The sequence below is a fragment of the Ranitomeya imitator genome, chromosome 5 (genome assembly GCF_032444005.1).
Source record: "Ranitomeya imitator isolate aRanImi1 chromosome 5, aRanImi1.pri, whole genome shotgun sequence".
Classification (NCBI taxonomy): domain Eukaryota; kingdom Metazoa; phylum Chordata; class Amphibia; order Anura; family Dendrobatidae; genus Ranitomeya; species Ranitomeya imitator.
This window is the reverse complement of record NC_091286.1, coordinates 190851617-190868846: the sequence shown is the minus strand read 5'-3', so window position 1 is coordinate 190868846 and position 17230 is coordinate 190851617. Positions and strand designations below refer to the sequence as shown.

The window sequence follows — 17230 nt, the reverse complement described above, 5'->3', positions numbered from 1 at the left end:
TTGCTTCTATTGTGAAGTGTGCATGCTATTTTGATCTATTGTGATATCTATGGATATTATTGTTAGAGAGCGGTCCTAAACATTACATCATAATGTGGATTTTTTCTGGACCATTTTGTTTGCTTTGGTGATTTAGGGACATATAAATCTAAACCATTGTGTCTGTAGATTGAGTGGGTTACTGATCACATTCCACTCTAGCAACCTAGAGGTAACATCAATCATCTGGCACTATTGTATTGAGTGTAAAGATATATTCCCAAATTTACACTATTTTTTTTTATATGTAATGAACAAATAGTGAGGAGTTCACTCTTTCACCATCAAGAGAATTTTTTTTAAGATATTGATAAGGGTCACAACATTTGTTACTAGTGACTTCCTAGATCGCTCTATCATTTATAATTGATTTAACTACAATGGGGAAAAAAATATTTATTTAGTCAGCCACCGATTGTGCAAGTTCTCCCACTTTAAAAGATGTGAAAGGCCAGTAATTGACATCATAGGTAGACCACAACTATGAGAGTCAAAATTGAGAAAACAAATCTAGAAAATCACCTTGTCTGATTTGGCAAGATTATTTGCAAATTATAGTGGATAAGTATTTGGTGATTAACAAAAGTTCATCTCAATATTTTGTTATACAACCCCTGGAAAAAATTATGGAATCACCGGCCTTGGAGGATGTTCATTCAGTTGTTTAATTTTGTAGCAAAAAGCAGATCACAGAGTGATGCAAAACTAGTAATTTCAAATGGCAACTTTCTGGCTTTACGAAACACTAAAAGAAATCAAGAACAAAAAATGTGGTAGTCCGTAATGGTTACTTTTTTAACCAAGCATAGGGGAAAAATTACGGAGTCACTCAATTCGGAGGAAAAAATTATGGAATCACCCTGTAAATTTTTGCTCACCGTTCTTGTGATCATTTTGACTCCACGGGATGAGATCTTGCATGGAGCCCCAGATCGAGGGAGATTATCAGTGGTCTTTTATGTCTTACATTTTCTTACTATTGCTCTCACAGTTGATTTCATCACATCAAGCTGCTTGCCTACTGCAGATTCAGTCTTCCCAGCCTGGAGCAGAGCTACAATTTTGTTTCTAGTGTCCTTCGACAGCTCTTTGGTCTTCACCATAGTGGAGTTTGGAGTGTGTCTCTGAGGTTGTGGACCGGTGTCTTTTATACTGATAAGTTCAAACCAGTGCCATTACTACAGGTAATGAGTGGAGGACAAGGAGCCTCTTAAAGAAGAAGTTACAAGTCTGTGAGAGTCAGAAATCTTGCATTTTTAGGTGACCAAATACTTATTTCCCACCATAATTTGCAAAAAAAAAATATTGCCAAATCAGACAAGGTGATTTTCTGGATTTGTTTTCTCATTTTGACTCTCATAGTTGTAGTTTGCCTATGATGTCAATTACAGGCCTCTCTCATCTTTTTAAAGTAGGAGAACTTGCACAATTGGTGGCTGACTACATACTTTTTTTTCCCACTGTATATATTAGGCTTAGGGTACACCAGAGACTTTAGGGATAGGCATCGAGGAGTGAGGGCACCATACCGTAGAAACTTAGGGTTCCAACCTCCACTGTTAGGTAGGGAATCCATTAGGGAATTTTAGGGCATATTAGCCCACATGCTGCGATACCTTCCCTTTTTTTTCTAGGCTGACCCCTCTTCCCTACTGCCCCTCTTTTGTCATTTTTTTCACTTGTATATTTTTTTTCTTTAATGGATAAACTGTGGTTTGAATAATTTATTGTATTGTATCCTAGCCTAACATGCGATACTTTTAAGAAAACTTTGAATAAAAGTTTTATTTTAGGGGTCGTTTTTTTCTTTCCTTCCTATGGTTTTTGCTTGATTTTTTTTTTTTTTTACATCACTTGATTTGCTTTTTGGTTCTGTGTCTTACCATTTATACCTAATCAGAATTTAAAGCATGCAGTATGTCAAAAAGGAGGTAAATATTCCTTCAAATAGGACACCACACGATGTGCATATATTCTATACTTTTATTGTATCACTGGCATGCCTGTGCAGGCATTTTACATTTTGAGCAGGCAACACTCAAGTTTCCAACAGAGCAAACTGTTCTAAAACTGGTTTTTAATTCCTAAATAACACATTTCAATTTTTTTTAAAAAAAACGAACAAAAACCGCTCCTCTTTTGGCCCCCATAACTTTATAGAGCTTATTGAAAAAAACAAAAAAAAAAAAACAAACGTAACCATAAACTACATATGTATAAAACATAAGGGAGACTAGTTATATAAAAAAGGTAAAAAGCTTTGGAAATGCAATTATACCATCCATAAAAAGTTCTTCATAATATCTGAATATTTAAGGAGGTTCTTGCGAGCAATGCGCTCCTGATGATTGACATTTTGGACCAATGGAATGATTGAGATGCTGGTCCGAATTGTGCACTTCCCAGTGCTAGAGGTAACTTTTCCTCTGCAGTATCGGAGGAGTGAATCCAGATGGCTTTTGAGCATCAATTGCAGGGTCTACAGCAAAGATCTTTACAGCTGTGCTACTTGCCTAAAAGACCTGACACAGCTGAACGATTGCAGAGGTGACTGGTAGCCTAAGCAATGAGCAATACACAAAAGAGTTAAAAATCCCTGTTTTTGAGAACATAGAGGATTTTTTAAAAGCACTTTGCATCCAATACAATACTTCATAGATAAAACCTAATAAATCACTAAGAATATTTATTTTGTTGCCAAAATTATTTGTAACACCCAAGGTTTGAATACACTATACCGGTAATTTATAAAATAAAGTCCTATACTATTAATATCATGCATAATGTCAATTGAAGAACAAACAGATGCACTTTAAAGAATACTGCAAAAAAATTTCTTTTCCCTAAAAGGATTTTCTGAGGCAGGAACAGGTAGAATCAGTGGATCTTCTCTAATGTGAGCATCACAATAGGCCATCAAATCTGCTGCAGCTTTGGATATCTAGAGAGAAAAACAGTATTTTCATCAGTTTTCAGCAAATCAAGAGAACTTCCTGTTAAACAAAAATGCTTTAATAAAAAAAAAAAAAAACCCAATTATAAGTGCTTATTTTAAAAAGAAAAAATAAGAAGAAATTAACGTAAAAATAAAAGACACGATTCTCAAAAGTCCTGATTTTGTATGGAATTATTCTATGAACCAGATCACAAAATAGATGGAGGTGCCTCAAGGGCACCATTTTCTTTTGCTTCTCCTCCTACGTCTCTGACCGCTCTTTCACTGTATCCTTTGACGGCTCATCTTCCTTTAATCTTTCTCTTTCTTTCTGAGTTCCTCAAGGCTCAGTCCAAGGTCCCCTGCTCTTTTCTATATACCGCAAGTGGACGGAATCGCTGAAGATCTCATACCACCACGGCAGCCGTACTAGGCACATCTGAAGACTATATACAGCACTCATTCGACTTTATCCCTTCTGGGCAACGCTAAGTGAACTACACTATGGAAGACTTTACTCCACAGTGACAGCCTCACCAGGTAGATATTATACTTACCAAAGTCATTTTTATTTACGAACACCTTTTTTATAATACAGTCTTAATATTTCTCATGGTGGCTGTATTACTTTTAGATATCGGAAACCCTCATTTATTCTTGGAATATTATCATTTCCATCAGTTGTTTATTTGGGTCCTCATTAGGGTCAGAAATCTTGATTCCAGCGCAGATCGTTTTTTCTTTTTTTTATCATATTTATTGATTCTGTTGCGGGCGGGTGGTACCGCTACATTATCTGCTGCAGGTTTCAGAAAGGTGTAAGCGCTACTGGCCCCTTTTTTAATTGATTTTTATCTCAACTATATCACCTTTACCAGGGAGCAGCACTACACCATCCCTCAATATTAGAGACCTTTTTTCGGATAGAAATAAAAGAATTCTAACCATCCAGAAGTTCTTTAATCAGTCCCACGTAGAGTCTTCCAAAACACCTATTAATGAGGATGCCACCATAGCAATAGAAACTTTGAAAAATCTTGAACATTATTTAATCAAGGAAATGAGGGACCTCTGGGAAATTGCTACTTTAGAAAGATATTTGTCTTTTAACGGTATACCTAGAGGTCTCATAGTACATAAACCTATTTCAGGTGATATTGGTGATCCGGAAACGATCAGAGAATGGGAGGCAACTTTTAAAGAATTTTCAGGAAGAACAGTCTCCCTTATAATTGAAAAAAGAAAACAGCATCTAACGGGATTAACCCCTTAGTGACAGAGCCAATTTGGTACTTAATGACCGAGCCAATTTTTGCAATTCTGACCACTGTCACTTTATGAGGTTATAACTCTGGAACGCTTCAACGGATCCCGCTGATTCTGAGATTGTTTTTTCTTGACATATTGTACTTCACGTTAGTGGTAACATTTCTTCGATATTACTTGCGATTATTTATGAAAAAAACGGAAATATGGCGAAAATTTTTAAGATTTTGCAATTTTCAAACTTTGTATTTTTATGCCCTTAAATCAGAGAGATATGTCATGAAAAATAGTTAATAAATAACATTTCCCACATGTCTACTTTACATCAGCACAATTTTGGAAACAACATTTTTTTTTGTTAGGGAGTTATAAGGGTTAAAAGTTGACCAGCAATTTCTCATTTTTACAACACCATTTTTTTTTAGGGACCACATCACATTTGAAGTCATTTTGAGGGGTCTATATGATAGAAAATAACGAAGTGTGACACCATTCTAAAAACTACACCCCTCAAGGTTCTCAAAACCACATTCAAGAAGTTTATTAACCCTTTACGTGCTTCACAGGAACTGAAACAATGTGGAAGGAAAAAATGAACATTTAACTTTTTTTTGCAAACATCTTAATTCAGAACCATTTTTTTTATTTTCACAAGTGTAAAAACAGAAATGTAACCATAAATTTTGTTATGCAATTTCTGCTGAATACGCCAATACCCCATATGTGGGGGTAAACCACTTTTTGGGCGCACTGCAGAACTTAGAAGTGAAGGAGCGCCGTTTGACTTTTTCAATGCAGAATTGGCTGGAATTGAGATCGGAAGCCATGTCACGTTTAGAGAGCCCCTGATGTGCCTAAACAGTGGAAACTCCCCGCAAGTGACACCATTTTGGAAACTAGACCCCTTAAGGAACTTATCTAGATGTGTGGTGAGCACTTTGAACCCCCAAGTGCTTCACAGAAGTTTATAACGTAGAGCCGTGAAAATAAAAAAATCGCTTTTGTTTACACAAAAATGATCTTTTCGCCCACAAATTCTTATTTTCACAAGGGTAACAGGAGAAATTAGACCACAAAAGTTGTTGTGCGATTTCTCCTGAATACGTCGATACCCCATATGTGAGGGTAAACCACTGTTTGGGCGCACCGCAGAGCTTGGAAGTGAAGGAGCGCCGTTTTACTTTTTCAATGTAGAATTGGCTGGAATTGAGATTGGACGCCATGTCGCGTTTGGAGAGCCCCTTATGTGCCTAAACAGTAGAAACCCCCCACAAGTGACCCCATTTTGGAAACTAGACCCCTTAAGGAACTTATCTAGATGTGTGGTGAGAACTCTGAATGCCCAAGTGCTTCACAGAAGTTTAGAATGCAGAGTCGTGAAAATAAAAAATATTTTTTTTTTTCACAAAAAAGATATTGTAGCCCCCAAGTTTTTATTTTCACAAGGGTAACAGGAGAAATTGGACCACTAAAGTTGTTGTCCAATTTATCCTGAGTATGCTGATGCCCCATATGTGGGGTCAAACCACTGTTTGGGCGCACGGCAGAGCTCGGAAGGGAAGGAGCGCCGTTTTGGAATGCAGACTTAGATAGAATGGTCTGTGGGCGTTATGTTGAGTTTGCAGAGCCCCTGATGTACCTAAACAGTTGTAACCCCCAACAAGTGACCCCGTTTTGGAAACTAGACCCCCCAAGGAACTTATATAGATGTGTGGTGAGAACTTTGAATGCCCAAGTGCTTCACAGAAGTTTATAATGCAGTCATAAAAAAAAATATATACAGTGGGGCAAAAAAGTATTTAGTCAGTCAGCAATAGTGCAAGTTCCACCACTTAAAAAGATGAGAGGCGTCTGTAATTTACATCATAGGTAGACCTCTACTATGGGAGACAAACTGAGAAAAAAAATCCAGAAAATCACATTGTCTGTTTTTTTTAACATTTTATTTGCATATTATGGTGGAAAATAAGTATTTGGTCAGAAACAAAATTTCATCTCAATACTTTGTAATATATCCTTTGTTGGCAATGACAGAGGTCAAACGTTTTCTGTAAGTCTTCACAAGGTTGCCACACACTGTTGTTGGTATGTTGGCCCATTCCTCCATGCAGATCTCCTCTAGAGCAGTGATGTTTTTGGCTTTTCGCTTGGCAACACGGACTTTCAACTCCCTCCAATGGTTTTCTATAGGGTTGAGATCTGGAGACTGACTAGGCCACTCCAGGACCTTGAAATGCTTCTTACGAAGCCACTCCTTCGTTGCCCTGGCGGTGTGCTTTGGATCATTGTCATGTTGAAAGACCCAGCCACGTTTCATCTTCAATGCCCTTGCTGATGGAAGGAGGTTTGCACTCAAAATCTCACGATACATGGCCCCATTCATTCTTTCATGTACCCGGATCAGTCGTCCTGGCCCCTTTGCAGAGAAACAACCCCAAAGCATGATGTTTCCACCACCATGCTTTACATTAGGTATGGAGTTTGATGGATGCAACTCAGTATTCTTTTTCCTCCAAACACGACAAGTTGTGTTTCTACCAAACAGTTCCAGTTTGGTTTCATCAGACCATAGGACATTCTCCCAAAACTCCTCTGGATCATCCAAATGCTCTCTAGCAAACTTCAGACGGGCCCGGACATGTACTGGCTTAACCCTTATCCGGCTGAATAGGTACAATTGTAACTATTCCGTTTTAAAATTGCAATAACTTTTTTTTGAAAAGACGTAGAGGGCTGAAATTTCGTGACATCTCTACATTTTTGGTCCAGAATATATTGGCCAAATTTCAATAAAATATCTCCACCCGCTTCCGAGATAAGGGGTCGAGATCTTTTTGCATCCATAACAAGCTGCATAGGTACAAATGTACCTCATATATTTTGAATGAAGATAATGCAAGGGAAAAAGCATAAATTTTTTTTTAATGATAATGCTATTTAACTATTATAAACAAGTAAAAAACTGTTCATTTACATTATAAAAGAAAATGTAAGAAACTTTTTTTTATTGATTTTCTTTGCAAGTAATGCATGTTGGCTTTGCTACAGAGTGTTCATCGCAAATGGGTTTCACACAAACCACACAAGACTTTCTAGTCTTGCGTTGTTTTCGCCTCAGGTCTCTGCAGACATAGCAACTACCAACAACAGGGGAGGGTCCACGACTACCATGAGGTATTTTGGGGCCAGCTGCTGACTGCGATGCTACCACAATGCATCGTCCAAGCACCATTTCTACTGCACCTCGAAGAAAATGGTTTCTCATTATCATTTTGTTTGTACTACGATCTTCAATTGCAATCATACACAGCTGATTTGCGAGATCTTTCAGGAACTTTCTTCGTTGATCCTTTGCCCTGAAGCTTGGATTGTGTTCTCTGTAGATGATGTAGGATGCTAACCCACTGACATCAATCATATTGTAGAAAAATGCCAAAGTCCAACGTGATGTTCGTCGTTTCACAGTGTACTCTCCCAACATTTTATCCATAACATCAACGCCACCTTTTGTTATGTTGTAGTATTTTATTATCTCTGGCTTGGCTGCTAGTGTCTCTTCAACTTCTCCCGTCATGTGCATAGATGATAGAAGCACGACTGATTTGTTCTTCTTTGGTACATATGAACAGACTGTTGCATCATGATTGTAGGCAAAATTTGTCGAGTATACAGGCCTTTCTTTGGCAGGCTGCATGTTGTTAGGTAGGAACCTTTTGTTTTTTCTCACTGTACCAACTAGTGTCATGTTCCAGGAGTTCAATACCTTAGCTAGTTCCATGGTTGTAAAGAAGTTATCGGTGGTGACATTTCTTCCAGAGCCTTTATACGAGCTCACTAGGTCCAATACTGTTCGTTCTCCAATGTTTACTTGTCGAGGACCATCAGTTGGTTTCCCAGTGTAGAGCTGACCTTGTAAAGGGTAGGCATTTGATGAGTCACAAGCCCAGAAAATCTTTATGCCATATTTAGCTGGTTTTGAAGGTATATACTGGGTAAATTTAGTATGACCTCTAAATGGAAATAATTGCTCGTCGACGGTGATACAATGATATGGCTTGTAGGCTCTCTCCAGATTACTGTTCAGCATTGTCCAGATGTCCCGTATTGGTGCAGCTTTATCTGTTTGCACACGTTCTGCACGTGTATTTTCGTTGTCAAACCTGATAAATCTGAGTATCATCTTGAAGCGGTCACGAGACATGGCTGCACGTATAAGAGGCAGAGCAGCAACATTCCACATTTCCTCCAGATTCTCTTTGTTGGCTCTGTGCACACCAGCAGCAATCAGTATGCCCAAAAATGCATGAAGTTCAGTTTCAGTAAATTGCTTGAATGTTTTTTGTGGTGGCCGTTTGGAAGAATCAGGAAAACGTTGTACCAGTTCGTTGTTGTAAGCATCACAAACTCTCTTGGCCTTTCGATTCGTTTCCCGTAATATGATGTCACACATCTCGGGAGTCATGATGGACTTGAATAGCTCTTTTGCTGTATATAGGTTGCTGATTGCTGCAGGGCCACCTCTTTGTCGTAGGACATTACGAGATTTTGTTTGTGCATTTGGCAGTGGATTACTGCACCATTGAGTTTCATCCTTAGCAGTCCAAATGTCGCCTGCACTTTGAGGCACAGAATCATCCTCAACACTTTCGTCTGATTCGTATTCATTTTCATGCTCTATGACCATTTCTTGTTCAATGTCTGAATCTTCTTCAGTAACATCCACTTGTGGTACATAGTTTTCATCATCAGATGGAACATATGGTTCATCCTCATGCTCAGAATCAGATTCTTCTAGCATTCGCATTATTTCGTCAGACGTAAATCTGTAAATATGAAAAAATGTAAAATAAATAATTTTCCGAAATACTACATTATTGGCTTTTCACAAAATTATACTAACCTGCAAACACGTTTTCTTGGATTATGGCGGAAACTAGATCCAGCATTACTATCACTCATGATGACTTGCTAGATGAATTTTGGCTTCGTATTTTGTGCTGAATATAAATAAAACATCGTAAAACAATATGTAGATACTAATTATTATCCATTTTTCGTATAAAAATTATACCTATAGTGATAAGTTTCATACAAAATATATGTAAGCCAAGTCCAGGCTGAAAGACAATTTGACTGTTCTGTCCCCACATAATGAGAATAAAGGTATAACTGGCTGTTAGATGCTGTGAGACTTTCCTACCTTCGTTTCCAAGAAATTGAAGACTTCACAAGCCTAGAAATGTGTGCTCACAGCAATGAGATGAACAGCAAAATGGCTAATGAGAGGAGGGAGGCAGGAAGACAAGTAGAAGCCACTCCCAGTTTGAATTAACTTAATTGACAGCAACATAAGTGACCAGTAACAACACTGAACAATAGATATCAGCATAACATTTGTAGCTGAATGAACTTTAGTTTCTGAAACCAAGTAAAGTCTTCCCACAGTGGAGGTATATGTGAAGGTACAATTGTACCTATGCAGCCTGTTAAGGTTGTAAAATTATGCAGCCTGACAAGGGTTAAGCAGTGGGACACGTCTGGCACTGCAGGATCTGAGTCCATGGTGGCGTAGTGTGTTACTTATGGTAGGCCTTGTTACATTGGTCCCAGCTCTCTGCAGTTCATTCACTAGGTCCCCCCGCGTGGTTCTGGGATTTTTGCTCATCGTTCTTGTGATCATTCTGACCCCACGGGGTGGGATTTTGCGTGGAGCCCCAGATCGAGGGAGATTATCAGTGGTCTTGTATGTCTTCCATTTTCTAATTATTGCTCCCACTGTTGATTTTTTCACTCCAAGCTGGTTGGCTATTGCAGATTCAGTCTTCCCAGCCTGGTGCAGGGCTACAATTTTGTTCCTGGTGTCCTTTGACAGCTCTTTGGTCTTCACCATAGTGGAGTTTGGAGTCAGACTGTTTGAGGGTGTGCACAGGTGTCTTTTTATACTGATAACAAGTTTAAACAGGTGCCATTACTACAGGTAATGAGTGGAGGAAAGAGGAGACTCTTAAAGAAGAAGTTACAGGTCTGTGAGAGCCAGAAATCTTGATTGTTTGTTTCTGGCCAAATACTTATTTTCCACCATAATATGCAAATAAATTGTTAAAAAAACAGACAATGTGATTTTCTGGATTTTTTTTTCTCAGTTTGTCTCCCATAGTTGAGGTCTACCTATGATGTAAATTACAGACGCCTCTCATCTTTTTAAGTGGTGGAACTTGCACTATTGCTGACTGACTAAATACTTTTTTGCCCCACTGTATATTTTTCCACAAAAAGGATTTTGTAGCCCCCAAGTTTTTATTTTCACAAGGGTAACAAGAGAAATTGGACCCCAGAAGTTGTTGTCCAATTTATCCCGAGTATGCTGATGCCCCATATGTGGGGGTAACCCACTGTTTGGGCGCACGGCAGAGCTCAGAAGGGAGGGAGCACCATTTGACTTTTTGAGTGCAAAATTGGCTATCGTGTTTGGAGACCCCCTGATGTACCTAAACAGTGGAAACCCCCCAATTCTAGCTCCAACCCTAACCCCAACACACCCCTAACCCTAATCCCAACCTGATCCATAATCCTAATCACTAACCCTAACCATAATCACAAACCTTACCCCAAAACAACCCTAATGTCAACCCTAACCATAACCCTAATCAAAACCCTAAATCCAACACACCCCTAATCCTAATCTCAACCCTAACCTCAAACCTAACCCTAATCCCAATACACCCCTAATCACAACCCTAACCTTAACCCTAATCCCAAACCTAACCCTAATCCCAAGCGTAACCCTAATGCCAACCCTAACCCTAATACCAACCCTAATCCAAACCCTAACCCTAATCCCAACTCTAACCCTAACTTTAGCCCCAACCCTAGCCCTAACTTTAGCATCAACCCTAACCCTAGCCCTAAGATACTTTCACACTTGCGTTGTTTGGCATCCGTCGCAATCCGTCGTTTTGGACAAGAAACGGATCCTGCAAATGTGCCCGCAGGATGCGTTTTTTGCCCATAGACTTGTATTGCCGACGGATCGTGACGGATGGCCACACGTCTCGTCCGTCGTGCACTGGATCAGTGTTTTGGCGGACCGTCAGCACAAAAAAACGTTCAATGTAACGTTTTTTTGTACGTCGCATTCTCCATTTCTGACCGCGCATGCGTGGCCGTAACTCCGCCCCCTCCTCCCCAGGACATAGATTGGGCAGCGGATGCGTTGAAAAACTACATCCGCTGCCCACGTTGTGCACAATTTTCACAACGTGCGTCGGTATGTCGGACCGATGCATTGCGACGGCCCCGTACCGACGTAAGTGTGAAAGAAGCCTAACCCTAAATTTAGCGCCAACCCTAACCCTAAATTTAGCCCCAACCCTAACCCTAAATTTAGCCCTAACCCTAATCCTAGCCCTAACCCTACCCCTAACCCTAGCCCTAACCCTACCCCTAACCCTAATTTTAGCCCCAACTGCTCTTCTCCTGCCGGCCGGCAGATGGAGACAGATGGCGGGCGCACTGCGCATGCGCCCGCCATTTTCTTTTGCCGGCGGCCAGGAGGAGCAGCAGGAGGACCCAGGGACACAGGTGAGTATGGCAGGGTCCCCGAATCCCCCTATTTCTCTGTCCTCTGATGTGCGATCACATCAGAGGACAGAGAATTACACCTTGACTTTTTTTTTTTTTTGCGGTCGCCGGTAAACAGTTAATTACCGGCGATCGCAAAACAGGGGTCGGTAAAACCGACCCCGATCATGCTCTTTGGGGTCTCGGCTACCCCCGGCAGCCGAGACCCCAAAGATTCTCGCGGGGCCGGCCGGCGGGCGCACTGCGCATGCGCCCGCGATTTTGAAGATGGCGGCGCCCACCGGGAGCCACGAGGAGCACCGGGGGAGACAGGTAAGTATTGGGGGGCTACCTGGGACCCCTTTTCTCTGTCCTCCGATGTGCGATCACATCGGAGGACAGAGAAATTAAAAAGAGATCGCATTTTTTTTTTTTTTTGCGATCGCCGGTAAACGGTTAATTACCGGCGATCGCAAATGCGGGGTAGGTTAAACCCCCCCCGAATCATGTTCTCTGGGGTCTCGGCTACCCCCGGCAGCCGAGACCCCGGAGAAAATCCGACTCTGGGGGGCGCTATTTACTTTTTCCAAAGCGCCATTAATTAACGGCGCTGTGCTTTAAGTACCCTTAGCGGCCGCCGTTAAAAGGCGTATCGGCGGTCGCTAAGGGGTTAAAAAAGAATATCTCCAAACTATTTGATGAGATAAGACCATGTGAACAACACCCTGACATTATTAAACTATCTAAAAGTATCAGGATCAGAATTCTGGCCAAGGAAAGAGAGATCCTTGATAAAAAACAATCTAAATTTGGTAGAGACATGATCCCTAATTGGGCCATGCAGCCTCCACCTGGATCATCCCCTTATAACCAGAGTATTGGTAATTCAAACGAAAATCCGATATGGAGAGAAGAAAACTATAATCACACCAATACTAATCAATTCATAACACTGGATGAAATATCTAGTAGTGTCGTAGTGGATGATCAATTCTCCATACACCTCACTGATGAGGTTGAAGATACCGAACATCCAACTACCTCAAATCCATTAGGAGCCAGTGCAATCTCAGCGGAATCCTGGCCCTCCACTCACGATATTTCGGTATACACACCTATATCATCACATGCGTTTCAGAACAGATTTCAAGTTTTAGACAATGGGGAAGATCTCCCCTCTACCAGTAGAATGGACAAGCTGAATCGAACTAGTGTCAACAATTCTCTTATTTCACCATGTCTCAAAAAACTTCCAAAAAAAGCCTTAAAAAAACGGCCAAACCTATTGGACAGACTCACCCTAACCAACAACCCTTACAAAAGAATAAACACAGACATCACCCTTTTTTTCAGGTGGGTCTAAAAAGATTAGAAAAAGGGGCTGTAAGGGCGGGAAATTTGCCCAAAAAAAGAGGAAGCAAAACAACAATAAAAAAGAATTAGATAGCGGGGAGGACCAACAACAAAAAATATTTAATCTAAGTGGACATACATTAGATGAAAAGGAAATTTCTTTATTAAATAAAGGACTTAAGTATGCTCCCAGCATTAAATTTGATAAGTTTCAGGCCTTTATTGGCATTAAATTATTTATGAAACAACTAGCTGTCAAAAAATATTTTTTGAAAAATAAAGTTGCTACTGAAAATAGTCCTTCCCCACATACTGACCCTTTTATACATACCACATTGAGGGGCCAGGTCGAATTTTAATCCGGTCCAGGAGTACTCAGGGTCGTTTGAAGCATTTCAAAAAAATGTTATACGGGACATTAGAAAAATTTCCGATAAAAGGTGTTCAAAATTCAAAAATAATCTAACATACGCAGAACAGAAGGCCATAAAACAAATTCAAGCTAACAAAGCAATAACTATTAGACCAGCGGATAAAGGGGGCGGTATAGTTATCTTGAATACTGAGGACTATACAAAGGAGTGTTTAAGGATATTAGGAGACCAACACACCTATAGCCTCCTACCAAAAGACCCATCGGATACATATATTCAAGAAATGAAGAGTCTAATCAAAAAAGGGTTTGACCAAGGAATCATCACGAAACGGGAGTTTGATTTTATAAATATGAAGCATTTAAAGATAGCATATTTTTATTACCTCCCCAAAATTCACAAAAATCCGGTCAACCCCCCTGGAAGACCCATAATATCCGGTGTAGGCTGTCTAACAGCCAATTTATCGAAATATGTAGATTGTCATCTACAAAAACTGGTCCCAGAACTTCCGTCTCATCTGAAGGACAGTACGCATATCCTTAGAATTTTGGAAAATGTTGAATGGAAGGATCATTTTATTATGGGAACGCTTGACATCACTTCATTATATACCGTTATACAGCACGAAAAAGGTTGTGAAGCGGCAGAATTATTTTTGCAAAAACAGGGAATACTTCCAAAAAGCCAAATTCAGTTCATTTTAGACTGTATGCGTTTTATTTTGTCCCACAATTATTTTAAATACAAGGCGCACTACTACTCCCAGCAATGGGGTACTGCCATGGGTACCAGGTTCGCACCAAGTTATGCTAATCTCAATGTGGGCAAATGGGAGCTTGACACCATCTATGGTGACTCCTCCTGGGGTGCGAACCTGGTACTCTGACATAGGTTCATAGATGATATTGTTTTTATCTGGTCTGGTGGTCCCGATTCTTTGTCTGATTTTACTAGTAATTTAAATAAAAATTCATATTTTTTTTTAAATTTACGGGTACCACCAGTACCGTATCTATCGATTTTTTGGATCTTATTATTTTTATTCATGAGGGCAGAATTCACACTAGAACATTTCACAAACCAACGGATGGGAACAATTATATTGCTTTGGACAGTTGTCATCTCCCCAACTGGCTGTTGAACGTTCCCAAAAGCCAGATGATTTGGGCACACAGAAACTGTTCCCGAGTGCAGGACTTTACTCGGGAATCAGAAACTCTGACAGACAAATTTGCCAAGAAAGGCTATTCATATAGTTCTCTGTCCCTGGCTAAAAATCAAGTTGAGAAGCTACCAAGATCTTGTCTTCTCCAAACTAAAGAAAAAACTAACAAACAATTATGGTTGAAACGAGTCCCCATTATTACCAGATACAATGCCAACACCCATCTGTTTAGAAAGATTGTGAGCAGACATTGGGACATTTTAAGAGAAGATAAAGTTATTGGCGAGAAACTTCCCGAACGTCCATTATTCATCTACAAAAAGGCCCTTAATCTGGGAAACAAAATAGCCCCCACAGTTCCACGTTGTTTTTCTCCAATTAAACATCCGTTTTTAAATAGACATCCAGGTTTTTACCCCTGTCTAAAATGCAAACCATGTAAATTATTAAAAACCTAAAAAACAACATTCATTTAAGAAGGGGACCATTGATTGGAGAATTGAGAACTTTATATCATGTAATACTAGGGGGGTCATCTATTCAATCAGATGCCCCTGTGATAAGATATATATAGGTAGAACTAATCGGACCCTTCAAACTAGGATCAATGAACATATTAGGAATATTAACAAAAAATTTGAAGGTCACCCGCTTTCTAAACATTTTCTGACTCATCATGAGGGGTTAATTCATGGGACCACTATTACTGGCCTTAAGGTGGTACGGAAATGTTGGAGAGGAGGTGATTTCATCCAACAAATGTCCAGGGAAGAGACCAAAATGATTTTTGAATTTGATACTTAAATCCCAAGGGGTCTAAACAGTGAAATTTAATTATTTGCCTTTAATTCTTAACATGGTCATGTGACCGCTGCGGGCTATATAGGTATACATTACCCAGAGAGGACCATCCCTGATGAAGGAGCTCGTTTGTCTCCGAAACGCGTAGGATTTGGTCCCACACGCTATCCTTAGCCTGTCACGTGAGTAATCACGTGACCGTGACGTCACGTAAGGTCCTGCATATTGCAGAGTACCGAGCGGCTCAGCCCAGCAGCGCTGACACACTTCATAGAACACGGGAGTGCAGGTTCTTTTGCCGCCGGCTGGGGCAGCTCCTGCAGCCCGGAATTCTAAAGGCAATAGCTGAATTCACCCCATTTCACTTTTCTCTGGCACCGCAAGTGGACGGAATCGCTGAAGATCTCATACCACCACGGCAGCCGTACTAGGCACATCTGAAGACTATATACAGCACTCATTCGACTTTATCCCTTCTGGGCAACGCTAAGCGAACTACACCACGGAAGACTTTACTCCACAGTGACAGCCTCACCAGGTAGATATTATATTTACCAAAGTCATTTTTATTTACTAATTTACTAACGCCTTTTTTATAATACAGTCTTAATATTTCTAATGGTGGCTGTATTACTTTTAGATATCGGAAACCCTCATTTATTCTTGGAATATTATCATTTCTATCAGTTATTTATTTGGGTCCTCATTAGGGTCAGAAATCTTGATTCCAGTGCAGATAGTTTTTTCTTTTTTTATCATCTTTTCTATATACAATGCCACTATTGGGCAGATCTGATTTCCAGTACCATCTATATGCTGATGACACCTTATTATTAGTGATGAGTGAATATACTCGTTACTCGAGATTTCTCGATCACGCTCGGGGGTCCTCCAAGTATTTTTTAGCGCTCGGAGATTTAGTTTTCATCTCAGCAGCTGAATGATTTACAGCTACTAGCCAGCATAAGTACATGTGGGGGTTGCCTGGTTGCTAGGGAATCCCCACATGGACTTATGCTGGCTAACAGATGTAAATCATTCAGCTGCAGCAAGAAAAACAAACTCCGAGCACTAAAAAATACTCGGAGCACACCCGAGCGTGCTCGAGAAATCTCGAGTAACGAGTATATTCGCTCATCACTACTTATTATACACATCTTCTCCTGACGTCACCCCAATCTTAATACTAAAAACACGAGGGATTGTCTTTATTGAAGTCTCTAATATTACGTCCTCCCTCTATCTGAAATGGAATCTCTCCTTAAATGAAACTTCTTGTTTTCCTCTCTCTAATAACCTATCTAATCCTGATATTGCAATTTCCTTGGGTTGTTCAACCATAACTCTGAAGCAGCATACTCACTGTCCTGGGGTCGTATTTGACGCAGAATTTTCCTTTGTTCCCTATAGGCTTAAGCTACGGCTGTAATAGCCAGGGCCAATTACTACATCATCCCCGGCTGTTACACTCTAAATGCCACAATCAATAGTAATCGCAGAATTTAGAAGGGTGTGAGAGGAAGGGGCCTACCCTCTCACCCAATTTGTTCCCCTGCAATTTGATCATGAGGACCCGATGGTTGTCATAGCAGCCAGAAGTCAAATAATGAGTTCTGGCAGCTATGATGGCCTGTTAGACCATGCTAGGATAACAGTCTAAAAGGTGTTCTACCAGTGTCACAGTGACAGCTCTAATGTTTCCTCCCATGCCCAGGAGTTGTGGTATAATCAGAC

The 17230-nt window shown here is 40.2% G+C and overlaps 1 protein-coding gene across 2 annotated transcripts in view; it reads right to left on the bottom strand.

Annotated features, from left to right (window-relative positions):
- Positions 1 to 2008: 2008 nt before the first annotated feature.
- Positions 2009 to 17230, bottom strand: part of GNG4 (G protein subunit gamma 4) — a 56226-nt gene continuing 41004 nt past the window's right edge. For both annotated transcript variants that reach the window (XM_069769444.1, XM_069769443.1), the window contains one exon: positions 2009 to 2980. In XM_069769444.1, the coding sequence (XP_069625545.1) occupies positions 2852 to 2980 (129 nt within the window). In that variant the 3' untranslated portion in view covers positions 2009 to 2851. The remainder of the gene's footprint in view (positions 2981 to 17230) is intronic.